This window comes from Sordaria macrospora, chromosome 1 (assembly GCF_033870435.1).
Source record: "Sordaria macrospora chromosome 1, complete sequence".
NCBI lineage: Eukaryota > Fungi > Ascomycota > Sordariomycetes > Sordariales > Sordariaceae > Sordaria > Sordaria macrospora.
The window spans coordinates 3,698,483-3,712,392 of NC_089371.1; the positions used below are offsets into that span (position 1 = coordinate 3,698,483).

The following is a 13,910-nucleotide window of genomic DNA, read 5'->3' on the forward strand; positions in this document are numbered from 1 at the left end:
CTTGCAAAAGTCAAAAGTCGTCTTTCTACCGTCGCCAATCCGCGATATGAAGCTAAATACCAAAAGAGTCGAGCGCCCTCTGCGAATGGGAGGCGGGCGCACTAGCGCCAGGTGTTTTGAGGTAGGTACAACTGTGTGTACAACCAATACGCGTAACGTAAGGTAGCTAGGAGAGATAGTGTACGGTGATGTGCCTACCTAGCACAGCACGTGCGAGAGCCAGGGTCGGGTGCCAATGTACCGTACGTACATGTAAGGCAGTGACTTAACGTGGTTAGAGGTAAATGTTTCCAACACCCCGCCGTCCCGTCAAGAGGCCCTCCAATCGGTCGCGGCCCCCGGTCTTCAACCCAACTTGGTTTGCATACACCGAATGCAATCGGCATTTCATGAGGCTGTCGGCAGCATCTCATCAGGCTCAATCATTGATAACAACAAGGGTCACTGAGACACCACTCAAGCAACGCTGCGTGAGCTGAATGGTAGACGCGGTTTATGGACTGACAGCCTGGCGGTTTCACAGCCGGGTTATCTGGGTTCACATGACTGGAGGTATCCCTACAGTGTACACTACCAAGCGAGTAATCGTCGAGTCAATTGAGCCTACCCACCTCTTTTAACCTGCCCATAACATAGCACACATCTACCACACCACGGCATTTCCCATACTAGTGGACAAAGTGTCGATCTAGACACCAGACTACCTCTTCCACACGTGGTACCTTGTTGTTAGCGCCCGCAGATGACGAACATCCCCCAGCCGATCCGGCCTCTTGGGCCATGGTATGTTGCCAACCCATCCCAGCCCATCCCCTTCGCCCTCCTCTGCCATCTACCTATCCCGCTTCCCCTCATCCCGTCGTCGTTGGGTGGTGGCCGGCGCCACTCCGCGTAAGGGTGTGGAAAGGTCGTCCATCATCGGATGGCCTCTCATCCCTCTGCTTCCGTCTGTATGCACTGCGCCGTCTCAACCACCTCCGTCCGCTCCCTGCATGGGCCAGTCCTGTTTCTGTTTCCCGAATCCCAGCCCCCCTTCTCAATCTCCAAAGCCGGCTCGCCCCCTCCGCTCCGCTCTTGACAAACTCACCCCAAGGCTAATCGTTACGGTTATATCCCGCCGCTGTTCTCAGTGAGATTTACTCGTCCTCAAGGCATGCGTTGGGCTTCTATCGGTGCCTAGCCAATACCTGTCGCTATGCCGTTCCTTGGTCTGCGCTCCAAGGCAAGAGTGTCCCCGACGTGTTGGAGGTTGCAGTTGCAAACCTGGTCCTCCGGCTGCCCCGGCTGAGAGTGGTGATCACTGGCGATGAAACATCTCGCCCTTACTTTGCGTCGGTGCCCTCTTTGGATCTTTCCTACCACCTGGAGTGTGTGGAACTGCCTGCCGAACTTGATTTTCAGGCTCGCGACTCACACCTACTCCATGTGCTAGAAGCCCAACACAACCAGTTGTGGCCAGACGTCGGAACCCGACCGCCTTGGAGGGTGCTTGTCGTCTATGACCCTCGGCCGTCCCAGAGTGAGGACAGGCTGATGCTCGACATTGTGCTTGCCATCCACCATTCTCTTGCTGATGGAAGGAGCACAGCCATTTTCCAGGCCAGCCTCTTAGACGAATTGAACAAGCCATCAGCCCGTCTCTCGTGCCTAGAGGACCACGTTCTACGGATGCCCGGCAAGCCTCATCATGGACACATTCTGCCACCCCAGGAGGAGCTCGTCAAATTCACCACGTCTTGGAGATTTATTGCTGGCACGTTGTGGAATGAATTCGCGTCGGGCTGGCTTCGCAAACCAGCGACCGACCTTCCATGGACGGGTGCACCGGTCAGATCTGACCCTTACCAAACCAGACTCCGTCTGGTTACCATCCCTGCAAAAGCTGTGTCACAGCTTCTTGCCAATTGCAGGGCGAACGGCACCACACTCACCCCTTTACTTCATGTGCTAATTCTCACATCTCTTGCTCGACGCTTACCAGCAGAGACAGCCACGTCGTTCCAAAGCTGCACTCCTATAGACCTGCGTCCCTTTGTCCAGTCCGGATCTCATGTGACTGATGCCGCCGATTTCTTTGGCGTACTGGTTACTTCGGCGTCGCACAGTTTCGACTCTTCTCGTGTTTCGGGGTTGCGGGAGCAAGCAAGCGGAGAGATTATTTGGAGCCTTGCTCGAACCTTGCGTCAAGAACTCAAAGAACGGGTCGAGACAATTCCTCAAGACGACATGGTAAGTATGCTTAGTTGGATTACCGACTGGCGCACTTTCTGGCTTAACAAGGCGAACAAGCCGCGGGAGTCGACATACGAGGTGTCCAACATCGGATCGCTGCGAGGCAGTCCGGAGGACACTGCCAATATAATGGCAGAAACTCGTTCAAGATGGCAGATATTACGGTCTGTAATGTCGCAGTGCGCCATAGTCGCGGGGCCGGCTCTCTGTGCTAGCGTTTCGGGCGTTATAGGGGGCCCCATAAGCATTGCCCTGAGCTGGCAGGACGGTATCATTGAGTCAGGACTTGTCGAAGGTGTAGCTCATGATTTGCAGTTATGGATGGACCAAGGCGGCCCAGTGCATGGCCAAAATTTGCCGTAACATGCGCTGCCGCGGGGACTTGGTGTTACTGTCACGGAAGCGAGATCTTCTTGCTGATCAGCATTTGGGATTTGGAGGCTTAAGTGGACAAGCAACCACCTTTCTGTACCATAATTCGTAAGCCTCTTGTAGAGCATCCGGCTACGAAAAAGAGTAAGTACATGAGCTTGACATGATCATGGAATGAGCTTGACATAACGATGTTACTTTGCTCTTTAGCAAGTATATCTAACCATAGAGAGGAAGAGTTTATGCACCCTAACCCTCATTCATTTTCCCTGTTCAGACGACTCGTTCAATCTAACTCCGGCTTGTTTGTTACGGTAGTCGGTACTCCGAGCGTATGTACTGGACAAGATCTATTCCAAACTGTCCCAGACCTCACAAGTTGTACGGACTGGAAAGCATCAACAATATTCCTTATAGCATATTGAAGCTCCGAAATTACGTATCCAAGTAGATATAGACCTTGATTACAGAACGAAACGAGTCAGCTAGATATAACAACTCCTGGGACATTGGACCGACGGCTTGAGCTAACAAACAAACCAGTATTGGACTGTATAGTACCCAGTAAGTGCAAGGGGCATGTACAAGTATGTAGTATACTTATTGGCGGGGTTTTGGCAGTCTTGGCGCCCTGAGTTCCGGGTCCCGCTCCAGGGGCTGCCCATCGAGGTTCCATCCGGTATGGAGCTCTGCCGCGCAACCGTGGGGCTTCCGTCCCCGAAATTTTTGGGTAACCTTGAAGACCGCACGCAGTCCCGCGCCAGCTCGCGCCTAGCCAGGCCGCAATCCGGACGGCAGACCACGACCCATCGCCGGACCAACCCAATCCGCTTGTCCGATCTTCACGCGGCTGCTCCGACGACGCCGGTCGACCACCACCACACCTCAAAATGACGGCATCCGCGCTGACCAAGTGGCCAACGTGCCTGGCATGCTTGCGCCGTCTTGCGCAACCTTTTGGTGCCACTACTGCCGCCAGTCACGGCGAGCCCCGCGCTCGTGCTGTACCGGTGGCCCGGCCCATTGTCCACATCCAGACCCGTGCCGCGTCAAACCGGTTGCGCCTCCAAGACCAGGGCGTGGTTGTCCGCCTGCTTGAAGACATTCCCAAGTTCGGTCGCAAACGTAAGGACGAAATTCCCTTGCTGGGACTGTGCAAGCTAACTGGGACCTCGTCATTGCCAACCAGATGCTATCTTCCGCACCGAGCGCGGCCGTATGCGCAACGAGTGGTTCCCCAAGAACAAGGCAGAGTACATGACGCCTGCTCGCTTCCAAGAGCTCGGCCTCACACGCGATGCCATCGGCGAAGTTGACCGCACCTTTGTCATTATGAGCGCCCTCGAAGCCGCTACCAGAAAGGCGCCCGAGGAGCTAAGGATGGGAGAGGAACCGGTCCCGGAAATCCAGACCCCCCAGGTCAAGGTCCAGGACGTTACTGTAATGACCCTCCCAGCTCTTCATATCCTCCTGCTTTTCTGTGCTTCAATGACTAACGACCGGTGCTAACCCGTGTGACTGCCAAACAGCCCGAAACTGCTCACGCCCTGCTATCCGAGCTCATCCCTGACACCCTTACCTTCCACCGCGAACCCGTGCCGATTCCAGTTCCTCAGCCGAAGCTCGCCGAGGAACCCAAGATTTCGCCTCTAATTGCCAGGAGTGCGCCGACCCCCACGCCCCAGACCCCTTCCTCAACAAAGGCTGAGGGGGCCATCTTTGGCTCCGTCTCGAGCACCGATATTCTCAACCAGATCAAGGCTCTGATTTCTGGCCATGAGGATGCCAGCCGCATTGTTCTTAGACCATCAAGCGTCAAGATAGTGGGCTTGGCTGATGGCAATGATCGCATTACACATCTTGGCCGGTGGGACATTGAGATCGCGGTTGCTACGGGTCTGACTGTTCGCAAATCGGTCCAGATCGTGCCCAGCGCCCAGTGAGGACCGAACGTCTTCCACCTTTTCATGTAGCCCGCACATATCACGCAGCCAAGAGGTTGTGTGCTGCGGATGAGACAACAACGCCTTCATGCTCAAGCCAGCATCTTAGCTACCCATGTATGTGTCTTGTACACTAACAGACTTGGCCCGTCCTTCCATCCTTTGTTTACTCCCCCCAACCATAATGTGAAGATGGATGCACTGTATTATTTGTACGATATCATACTGAAGCATACCAAAACGTTAATGATGCGAACTCACATGCTGTGCGGTCGAGAACACCCGGCAGTCATTGTCCCATGGCCACGCCAAAGTGTATGCTGGGCCAGAATGATGAATATATCCCAAAAAAAAAAAAACCATGTTCTTAATGTTTCCCGCGGCCCGCACTCGACACAGCACCGCTATCCATGCCACGCACTCGTGAGCAGTCATGGTAACAGAAAGCCCGCGCTCTCCTTAGCTCTGATCGGCTTTCGATCTTACTACCTGTCATCCTATCTCGCAGTTGACGTCTATACTCCATAGTAATTCCCAGATTCTACTCTTCCTAAAATGGTTGCTAACGATGGCATTCTGTTCTTGTGTCCCGCCCTGACCGCAGCGGGCATACAACCCGTCAGTATACATTTTGAGATGCATTCAAGGCCCTATCAGAGAGTCTATCTCGTTGCGAACCTCAGAATGAGACTGCGATGGCTGTAGAGTAGCCTGATCGCTTCCTGCGGCCATGGTCCCGCTACCACCCTCCACTGCAATAGCGTTTGTTTGGTGAGGGGCGTCCTGCAGAGCTACATCTAGAAGCTTGTCTGTGGGTGACATATGTTTTTGAGCTGCAGTCGCTGGTGCTGAGTTGTTGTTATTGTTGTCTGCCGGAACTGCACGGAGTGAGTTCGTCTCACTTGCGAGGGCGCTTTCACGACCTCTCGACGATGCGCCAATCGCAAACGGCAGGGTCTTCCTGGAACCCGTGCTGGACCGACGACTCTCGAGACTTTTGGACAGTGTCTTGCTGACGCCTTCGATCCCTGACGGCGTGCCTCCACGTCCAGTGAGCCCTCGGGCTCTGGAATCGGCCATTGCTTCGACATTGTTTGCCGCAACAGTGCTCTTAGCCAAACCTGGAGTGGACGGGGCCCCGGACTTGTCTTCAACAGCCTCGATCAAGTACCATCGTAGGCCATCGGAAAGGTCGAACGGGTTGTCATTCTCGTCTTCGTCAAGAGAATCCGTTTCTCCCCTGGCACCATCTTTCCTCGTCTCCCCTACCTGATCATGTTGTAGGGATTTGGATAAATCGACCACCCGCTCTTGGATGCGCATAATTCGGGCAACAAGCCATTCACGATTGCGCAAACGATGCGAGTCCTGCTCGCGTAAAAAGTAGTGTGGAAACCCGACGTTAAAGGCAGCCCAAGCGCCCGTCGACTGATTCCGCGTAGGCAGGAACAAAGCAAGGTCGCCCTCCTTGAAGTGTTTGAAGGCAATCTTGTCGTGAGCCTCTTTCTGGAAGCTGTGTGCTTTCTCGCGGTACGCTCGCGCTTCTCGTTGCAACTTTCGTGCCATATGCTCGACGTCTTTGACACGCCGGTACACCGCATCCGCAAAGACATCCATGTCAAACGACCCGAACGAGCCCATAAAGGCCCTGTACTTTTCCAGTTCAGCCTCCGGAGTTGCACCACTCATCCATTGCAACAACTCCATATCCGCATTGTCAGTAACGGGCCGGGCCTTGAGCGTACTGGAACGACGGAGTGATGAGCTGGGATCTGAATCATTCGGGTTCGCAGCTGTTGCCGATGAGCGCTCGGATCGGGGTATTTTCTGAACGTGCATGGTACCATCCTCCTCACGGGAAATAGAAAACCCAAGCCGCTCAAGCAAACGAGTAAGGCGGTCGTTCTGTGACCAAAGACGTTGTGTTAGATCCTTGGCACATTCTGTGCGTGCATCAACCCGCGTGGAGAGTTCCGATAGCTGTGTCTGGGTTTGATGAAGCTTTGCGTTGAAATGCATAACCTCTTCCTCCAGACTCTGCACTTGGGATTTCCGAGCAGCTAGTTCCTCTGTCGTAGTAGCGAGCTTCTGTTCCTCGTCTTCTAACTTTTTCCGCATGAACTCGGACCCAGTTTCTCCATCGGCAATTTTGACCCGAAGTTCGCATAACTGTTCACGTCCATGGGCCAGTTCGCCCTCCATGGCAACCACCTTCGCCCTTTCTTCCGACAGTTTTTCGCGTAGGCGCAATGAGGCTGATTCCTCCGACACAAGTCTATCCTTGGTGGATTCCATCTCCGAACGAAGCGTCTTAATGTCATTTTGCAACGTGTCCACGTTGAGCTTCATGAGGGACATGTCCCCCTCCACGCCTTGCTTTGTGTTTAGAATATCGGCAGCTTTTCTGGTGATTCCTTCCAAGAGGTCAGGCAATTCCGCAGGAACGGCATCAGCAGGTGCCAAACGTTCCCATATATCCTCAAGGGTCAGTTTGTGCTTTTGCCTATCCTCAGTCACAGCTTCCAGTCGCTTGTTGAGCACTCTGATCTCCTCATTAGCAGCTCGAAGTTCGACATCCTGCGCCGCGATACGCTCCCGTTGTAGCTTTGCTTCATTTCGGAGAAACTCCACCTGGCCATCCGCTTTGAGAGACTCATCCCGTCTTTCGCTGGTAAGCCGCTCCACCTCGAGCTCAAGAAAGTGAACCTTTTCATTGTATGATGCCTTTTCGTTTTCCCGTGACTCGCCAAAGTGTTCGATTTCGTCTTCTGTGTACTCAAGCCTGGCCTTTAGCTGCTTGACCTCTTCTTCGAGCGACTTTCGCTCCTCTGTGAACTCCCGTTTGAGTGCTTCCATATTCTGTAAGAGATCCTTCTTGGTGGAGTTCGCTTCGTCCATTTGGCCTTTTAGGTCGTTATGCAGTGTCGTTAATGCGTTGATCTCTCCCTGTAGGGTTGCGCACCGCTCCCTCTCGGTGCTCAGTTCGGTCTCCAGTTGCTGTGTTCGTTGAATAAGCGTGTCGAGTCCATCTGATGAGCCCCCGCGGTCGTCAATAATACGGGGTGATCTAAGGGAGCTAGATGAGTCGTTGTGGTCTAGAACTTGCTGGCTAACGTTTTGAAAAAGGCTGCCAATGTTCGGCCTGGAAGCCTGCGTCTGCCGATGAAGTAGATCTTCTAGCCGGCGTACTCGGCTTTCCGCAGTCTTTAGTTTACTTTCAAGCCTTGTTTTGTCTGCCTGTAAGGAGCGGAGCAAATCATCGTCACCTCGTACGAGCAGTCCGCTTCGTCCGAGAGCAGTCTCGTGGACGCTGCCATTCTTGAAGGCTTTCATCCGCCTTGACTGTTGCCTTGTTGGGTTGTCCATGTCTGCAATGAGCTTTTCGATTTCGACTACAAGATCGGAATCGGTCTTTTGGTTTCGCAAGGCGTTGAAGAAGTCGTCCAGATCATTTCTCGTCATCAGGGGCCATTCGCCATCGTCTCCTCGAAGGTTGATTTCGAGACTTGGAACCTTGCTGTCAGCCGTCGGAGTTTCAGGACCAAAAATGGCCCCGATTGACTTATGCCAGCGTCGCCTCCTTTTTGCCTCTTCTTCATGGAAGACAGCCATCTCATTGGCAAGTGTAGTTGAATCTTGTTTGACTTTGTCCAGCCACTCCCGCCGCTTGACGGCCTCTGCCACATACGAGGCGTACAAATACGGTATCTGTTGGATGAGCCGCAAATGATCGAAGGTAGCGAGTTCATCCTCCTGGCCAGCCCCGGAGATTTGGGATTTTACGCTGTGGCTATCGCTTGTGATCTCGGTGATACTACGCATAAACTCGATGGATTCGGCGGCGAGGCTATTTCGCGCCTTGGTGGCGTAGCACAACATATCACCCATTTCTAGTGCGCGCTTTTGAATGCTAGGCAGTAGCCGCTCGGTGTGGTGTGCCGCTGTTTTAGAAACTTGAAGAAGCGTGTCCCGGGTGGAGCTTGTGTACTCTAAGGTTACATGGTAGTCGTTGTCGATCTTGTTGGCCAATGCCTCAATATCCTGAAGAAGGTGTGACGATTCGCCGTCATGGGATAGGGCCGAGCGAGACATGGTCGCCTCAAATTTGTGCATTAAAGTGTCAGCGTCTTGGAACAAACGAGTTGCCGCCTTGTCCAGGTTGTTGATGCGATCCTTGAACCTGCGCAATGCAGAGGGGGCGAGTTTCCCCGCTTGCCGCGCGTGTTCCAGATCAACAAGGTCTTCAAGTGTGCTTTGTCGCTGTGTTGGACGCCCTTTCCAACCACCATGGTCACGGCACGTCATGAACTGGGCCATGCTGGACGAGATGGCGATGCCCCGGGCCAGCGAAAGATATCGATCCAAGCCTGTCGCCAACGCACTGTAATCGGCCTGTGCTGATGTCGACCACTCCTTCAGTTCGACGTATTTGTTCTCGAGCCCTTTTACGGCGTTCTCCAGATTTGCTACAGCGGCATCCAGGCATCGTAGCATGACGTCCATCTCTGCATAGCGCTCCCGCGTGGCGGCGTCCATCCTCGCGCAGTCCTCCACAACATCAAAAGCCCAGGCACGGCGTGTCTCGAAGAGCTTCTGCCATGCTGGGATGGACCGCGTGTCCTGGATAGAGTTAGGCGGGCTCGGCGCATTGTATCGGGGAACAGGCAGTTCGGATATGGGAGGCGGCGAGGCCCCGGGTTGGGGTGGTTGTGTCAGTCGGCTGTCATATATGTAGATTTCGGTCTGTTGGCCCAGCGTTAGATGCGACGAAGCACAGCGCTCTGACAAGATCATCTAGATGTGCGAACCTCTGGCTGTGTCGGCTGCCATCTGAGAGACTTTCCCTGGGGTGTCAGGGCGATCAAGCACTCGACAGGAATGGAGCTCTGGCTAGCCACTGATTCTTTGAGGCCATCTAATCTTAAGGGACGTCAGCAAGTGGTAAACCGAACGCTACGCATTCATGACAAGTGTCACGTGAGAAAACGATGGACTGTGGGCACTGGGGGAGAGGCGTACGATGTGATGGTGCGACTGTTAATTTCAAGGCGCTGGCCCGTATGGGCGATCAACACATGGGTAACCATTTTCACGCATGCTTCTCAAGTCGCCTCCACGGTGAAAGAGGGAAGCAGCCCGAGTCGGCGGACCGGATGGGGGTTGATGAGTGTGAGAGCAACGCCGAGTGGTCACGTAGAATCGAGACAGGTTGGCGCCGGATGGAGTGTTCTCCGGTCTGTGATGGCGGCCGTCGGTCGGCGGGTGGAGGGTTGGACGTCGACGTGGGGAAGTGGGTGGAAGTGGCAGACTGGCAATGGATAGAACCAAGCAGTCCCCGGACCCTGTGGAGGCCAGATCCGCAACGGCCCTAGCACCCCGCTGAGCCCGCCCAGCACCGACACCAGGGGCAGCTCCCGTCCAGGACGCTCGGTAGCTGCCTGACTTCCTGCTGCCAAATCTGCAACGGATGCACTTACCTTTACCTTTATTCTGTATGTGGATTCTCCGTACATCCCGTCTAAGGTATCTCACGTTGTCCACTGCCTTACGTGGTACCTACCTCTCCTATCGATTATAAGTTCCCTACTTCCTAGATGCATGTCAACGTCAAGACTCTTCTCTCTTGTAGGTGATGCCCCCTCTGCTGTCTTTCAACCTACACTAGTGTACAAGCAGTTCACATAAGCATGGAGTCGGGTGCTTTATGATGATGCCACAGGGGGCGCTCAGAGCTTGAACACCCAGCCAGCTTGGTGTTCATCATTGTTTTCTTTTTTTTCTTCCTTTTTTTCTTTTCTTTTTTTGACCAGGATGCCAGTACAACTACCAGTCGTGGTTGCTTTGATTTCATGAGTTGAGCCGCCCTTCGCTTCAGACGCGTCCCACGGCGTCCTACGCGCATATCCATATCTAGCAGTCCACTTCTTGGCTTACGCCTGTAGTGAAGTTCTGCCTCATCCACCCGGACCTGTTCTGGAACGAACTGTAGGTTGTAGCAATCTGGACCGGCCTTTCTTTCACCTTCAACTTTGCAAACTGCGCCGTACATTCTACCATCACCATTCAGCTGTATCTCCCCAGTCGCCTCCAAACAGCCGCGACGCTCCACTAATCGGCCATGTCGGCTCTTATCCACGATCCAACCCCTCGCCTTTCAGAGACGGAGGAAGAAGCGCTGGCACTCTATGACAGACTGCAGGAGCTACGTATTCAGATAGGCCTTCTGCAGGCCCAGCAAGATCACTCCAACCCACAAAGTCAGCAACTCGATGTATCCCCCCCTCGCCGCGGTCTTGTGATGTTTCTGACCATGGGCGCTTCATAGGTCCTACATCCTTTACAGGACATACACAAGTGGATGAGGCTCGCACTGAACTACTCGAAGCAAAGGCGGCTCTTGAATTGCGGGACTACGTTTTTGAAAGCGCCATTGTGGTCCGGCCTATACTGAGAGCTGTTCATGGCGGAACTCAGGCTTCCCCGGTAGAACGGTCCGTTTTCCACTGTGGTTAGGATCTGCCATCGCTTTTTCGGATATCGCTGACGTCTGTTTTTTTAAAGTGACATCTTGCCATTGATCCAGCGGCGGGATCAAGTATCTGCCAAAGCGGCTCAGCAAGCTTCAGCCTCGTATGAAGTCAGAGATCGTATGTTGACACTCGAACTTAACCGTATCCGAGTTGGTCAGCAGAACGCGACATTGGCTTCAGAACTCTTGAGATTGTCAAAAACTACCGGCGCTACTGACGTAGAAGTGGATGGAGCCACCAAGCTTCAAAGACAGCTGGATAAAACGAAGGGTGAGCTACAGGTGAGCCGCCAGAGATGGAAGACGATCAAGGGAGCTACGAGCGTGCTGGTAGCCGGCAGCGGCGTCGATTGGGTCCGAGATGAACGACTTCGAGGTTTGGTCCTCGACCCGCCGGATCTGCCCACCAAAGGCCAGTAATGAAAACAAAAAGTAACATGCCCGGTACCTCCAAAGAGCCACGACCCAGTATGGCAGTCGAGAGGTTGTGGACAATCGGTCATGTTGGCACGATTCTTAATGCCCCATTTGAACAGCCAAGGACAACCCATGATTACAAAGTAGCCATGTCCGAGTCACAAAGTCATGCATACTATTGCCGTTTGCTGTGAAACGACTCTGGCTTGGTGAAGCTGGCTGGATGGGCGTGGAAAGCATCCAGGCGCTTCGCTTCAACTGGCACAAGGTTGTTGGTATGCTCGAGTCCCGCTTTCGACGACAATCGATACCGGGCTTCCGCTCTTCTTCTGGGAAAAGCTGGGTTTGCATTCAGCGGCTGATCATTGTTTGCGGAAAACAAAGTTGTCCTGTTGAAAGAATAAGCGCCAAGCAACAGGCCTTACTAGTACAGTCGAACCCTCTGATTCTGCATGTAATCCAGACCAGAAAATTCTATGCAATAAGTGACATATATGCAGTTCCTGGACCCGGATATTGGCGTGAGCAGGGGGTTCCAGACAACCAATTCTATGCACTAACTGGCGTATATGCAATATCTGGAGTATGCAATTTCAGGGGGTTCGACTGTAGTACTTGCTGTGTGCTATCTGTCCCGATTTGGTCGGCGCCATGCTCTTCCGCCCACTCTTCAAGCATGTTGTGATGCCATAATGTTCCTGAACAAAGGGGGCAGCATCCCGAAATTTGTATCGTATCTTCTTGGTCGGAAAAATAAGCAGCGAGGAGAAGAAAAAAAAAAGGGGGGAGCAACCGCACCATGCAGTAATGGGTGACGAACCTTCACCAAGCGAGACTGTGGCCGTTTCTGGGGTGAAACATGTCATGGCTTGATGGCCGTGTCTCCGCATTACAAGGCCGCCCGGATTCAGGTATTGTATGGTAGGTACTCCGTTCCATATACCGTCAGTAGTCTGGGTGGTACGGATTGTTCTGTGGTACCAATAGACAAGCGTAGCAACTCGAAGAAGGGCAGGCTCTGCTCGCCGCTCTCCATGTCTCGCAGCGACGCAGAACCGAAGGACGCGAGTGGACGAGAAACGGTGCGCCAACAACAGCTGAACTGTGGCTGACATTGATGGCGTGGGACTGTTAGCAAATGTCCGCACACCTCAACCGCCTCCTCGCTGCAAGATCAAGAGGCCCGTCTTACCTTAGGAGACGACTGCTAAAATACCTTTGGTAAACCAACACTGGCCCATGATGTTCAATCCTACCTGGGCAGCTTACATAGACTCGCTACCCTTGAACGTATCCATGACATCCTATGTGAACAGGCCAGGGAGAGATGATGAAAACGGCGCGAGATTTCAGGCCCTCCTGCTAGACTTGAGAGCCACGGGAAGCTTGGTCAAGCTGCGGGTCTCATACAGGTCATTCCAAAGCCCTTGCAGAGGAGCTTCGCGAGTCGAAACGAGGGCCACCTGGCGGGCAGTGAGGCCGTACTGGGTATGCTCATCAGTACTGGGTATTTCACATACCCAATGGCTATTTGATCGAGGCAGGGCGGTTCATGGAATGAGGGAGTGCAGCCCATCCCCGAGTGACCAGGCGTCCTCTTGGTGTGTCCATGACGCCCAATAACAAGCAGGCGTTGGCGACAGGGCAGCCTGCCATTCCCAAGAAAGAAGATACGGACGAGAGCGACGATGGCGGGTTGAGTGTGAGAGAAAAGTGACGGGTGTGTGCCAGCCTGCCCAGTGTTCACCTCGTCCAAAAAGGCCAGCACCTCATGGGACGGAAGCCGGGCGCTCGACCATGTCCAAGAAAAGCACGGCAGCCGACTGCGCCGAATGCATCCAGACCAGACCAGACGATGATGGGGTTGGGACGTATGGGATGGCAATCAAGCAAGTGACTGACGGGAGTGCCGCGACGGGAGCCTGTCAGAAGATGGGAGTGACAGTACCTGCTCTAGGTGACGCGGGTAGCCTCCATAGAACCGGAAGCTGGATTGGGCTGACCCTGGCTGGAGCTGGAGAGTTGGAATTGGAATTTGGAACTGGAACTGGAACTGGAACTGGGAGCTGGAAATTGGAATTGGCACGGGCTGCACTGGAAGCTGGCAGGCCGAAACCTCAAGCGCTCCGCAGTCCACACCCCGGAAGCACGAGCCAGGTAAAGTACACAGTACGGCCACACGGCGCAGGTGGGCAACATGGGGCATGTACTGGTACTTGCGTTGGCGCTTGACCAGCGCCAGGCCGCCAGCCATTGACTGCAGTGCAATTGAGTGGCCCGGTCCGAAGAGGGATGAATGAGTGGGTGCCCTCGCCTCCCTCCCAAATCACGCTGCAAAAATCAGCCGGCCGCTGCACCCTTTTTTGTTATGAAGAAGGAAGGTAGGTTCCCCCGCCCCTTCAATCAGCCGCCCATAG

General features: G+C 53.9%; 4 protein-coding genes across 4 annotated transcripts; 3 read left to right on the forward strand and 1 right to left on the reverse strand.

Annotated features, from left to right (window-relative positions):
• Positions 1-435: 435 nt before the first annotated feature.
• SMAC4_04226 (uncharacterized protein) lies at positions 436-2,595 on the forward strand (the record flags this gene model as incomplete). Its single annotated transcript, XM_003350873.2, has 2 exons — positions 436-783; positions 1,131-2,595. Exons 1-2 carry the CDS (start codon positions 743-745, stop codon positions 2,593-2,595), a joined length of 1,506 nt encoding a protein of 501 aa, XP_003350921.2. The 5' UTR covers positions 436-742.
• Positions 2,596-3,494: 899 nt separating this feature from the next.
• On the forward strand, positions 3,495-4,891 carry SMAC4_12605 (uncharacterized protein; the record flags this gene model as incomplete). The annotated part of the gene is made up of 3 exons (XM_066091072.1): positions 3,495-3,729; positions 3,794-4,044; positions 4,134-4,891. The coding sequence occupies 3 exons, from the start codon at positions 3,495-3,497 to the stop codon at positions 4,545-4,547; spliced, it is 900 nt and encodes a 299-aa protein (XP_065945636.1). The 3' UTR covers positions 4,548-4,891.
• Positions 4,892-4,990: 99 nt separating this feature from the next.
• SMAC4_04225 (uncharacterized protein) lies at positions 4,991-10,292 on the reverse strand. Its single transcript, XM_066090077.1, has 3 exons — positions 9,567-10,292; positions 9,356-9,467; positions 4,991-9,290 (listed from the first exon to the last, which is right to left on the reverse strand). The coding sequence occupies exons 1-3, from the start codon at positions 9,632-9,634 to the stop codon at positions 5,190-5,192; spliced, it is 4,281 nt and encodes a 1,426-aa protein (XP_065945637.1). The 5' UTR covers positions 9,635-10,292; the 3' UTR covers positions 4,991-5,189.
• A 59-nt stretch (positions 10,293-10,351) lies between these two features.
• Positions 10,352-13,847, forward strand: SMAC4_04224 (uncharacterized protein). Its single transcript, XM_024655632.2, has 3 exons — positions 10,352-10,804; positions 10,873-11,038; positions 11,109-13,847. Exons 1-3 carry the CDS (start codon positions 10,666-10,668, stop codon positions 11,494-11,496), a joined length of 693 nt encoding a protein of 230 aa, XP_024510909.1. The 5' UTR covers positions 10,352-10,665; the 3' UTR covers positions 11,497-13,847.
• Positions 13,848-13,910: the final 63 nt, after the last annotated feature.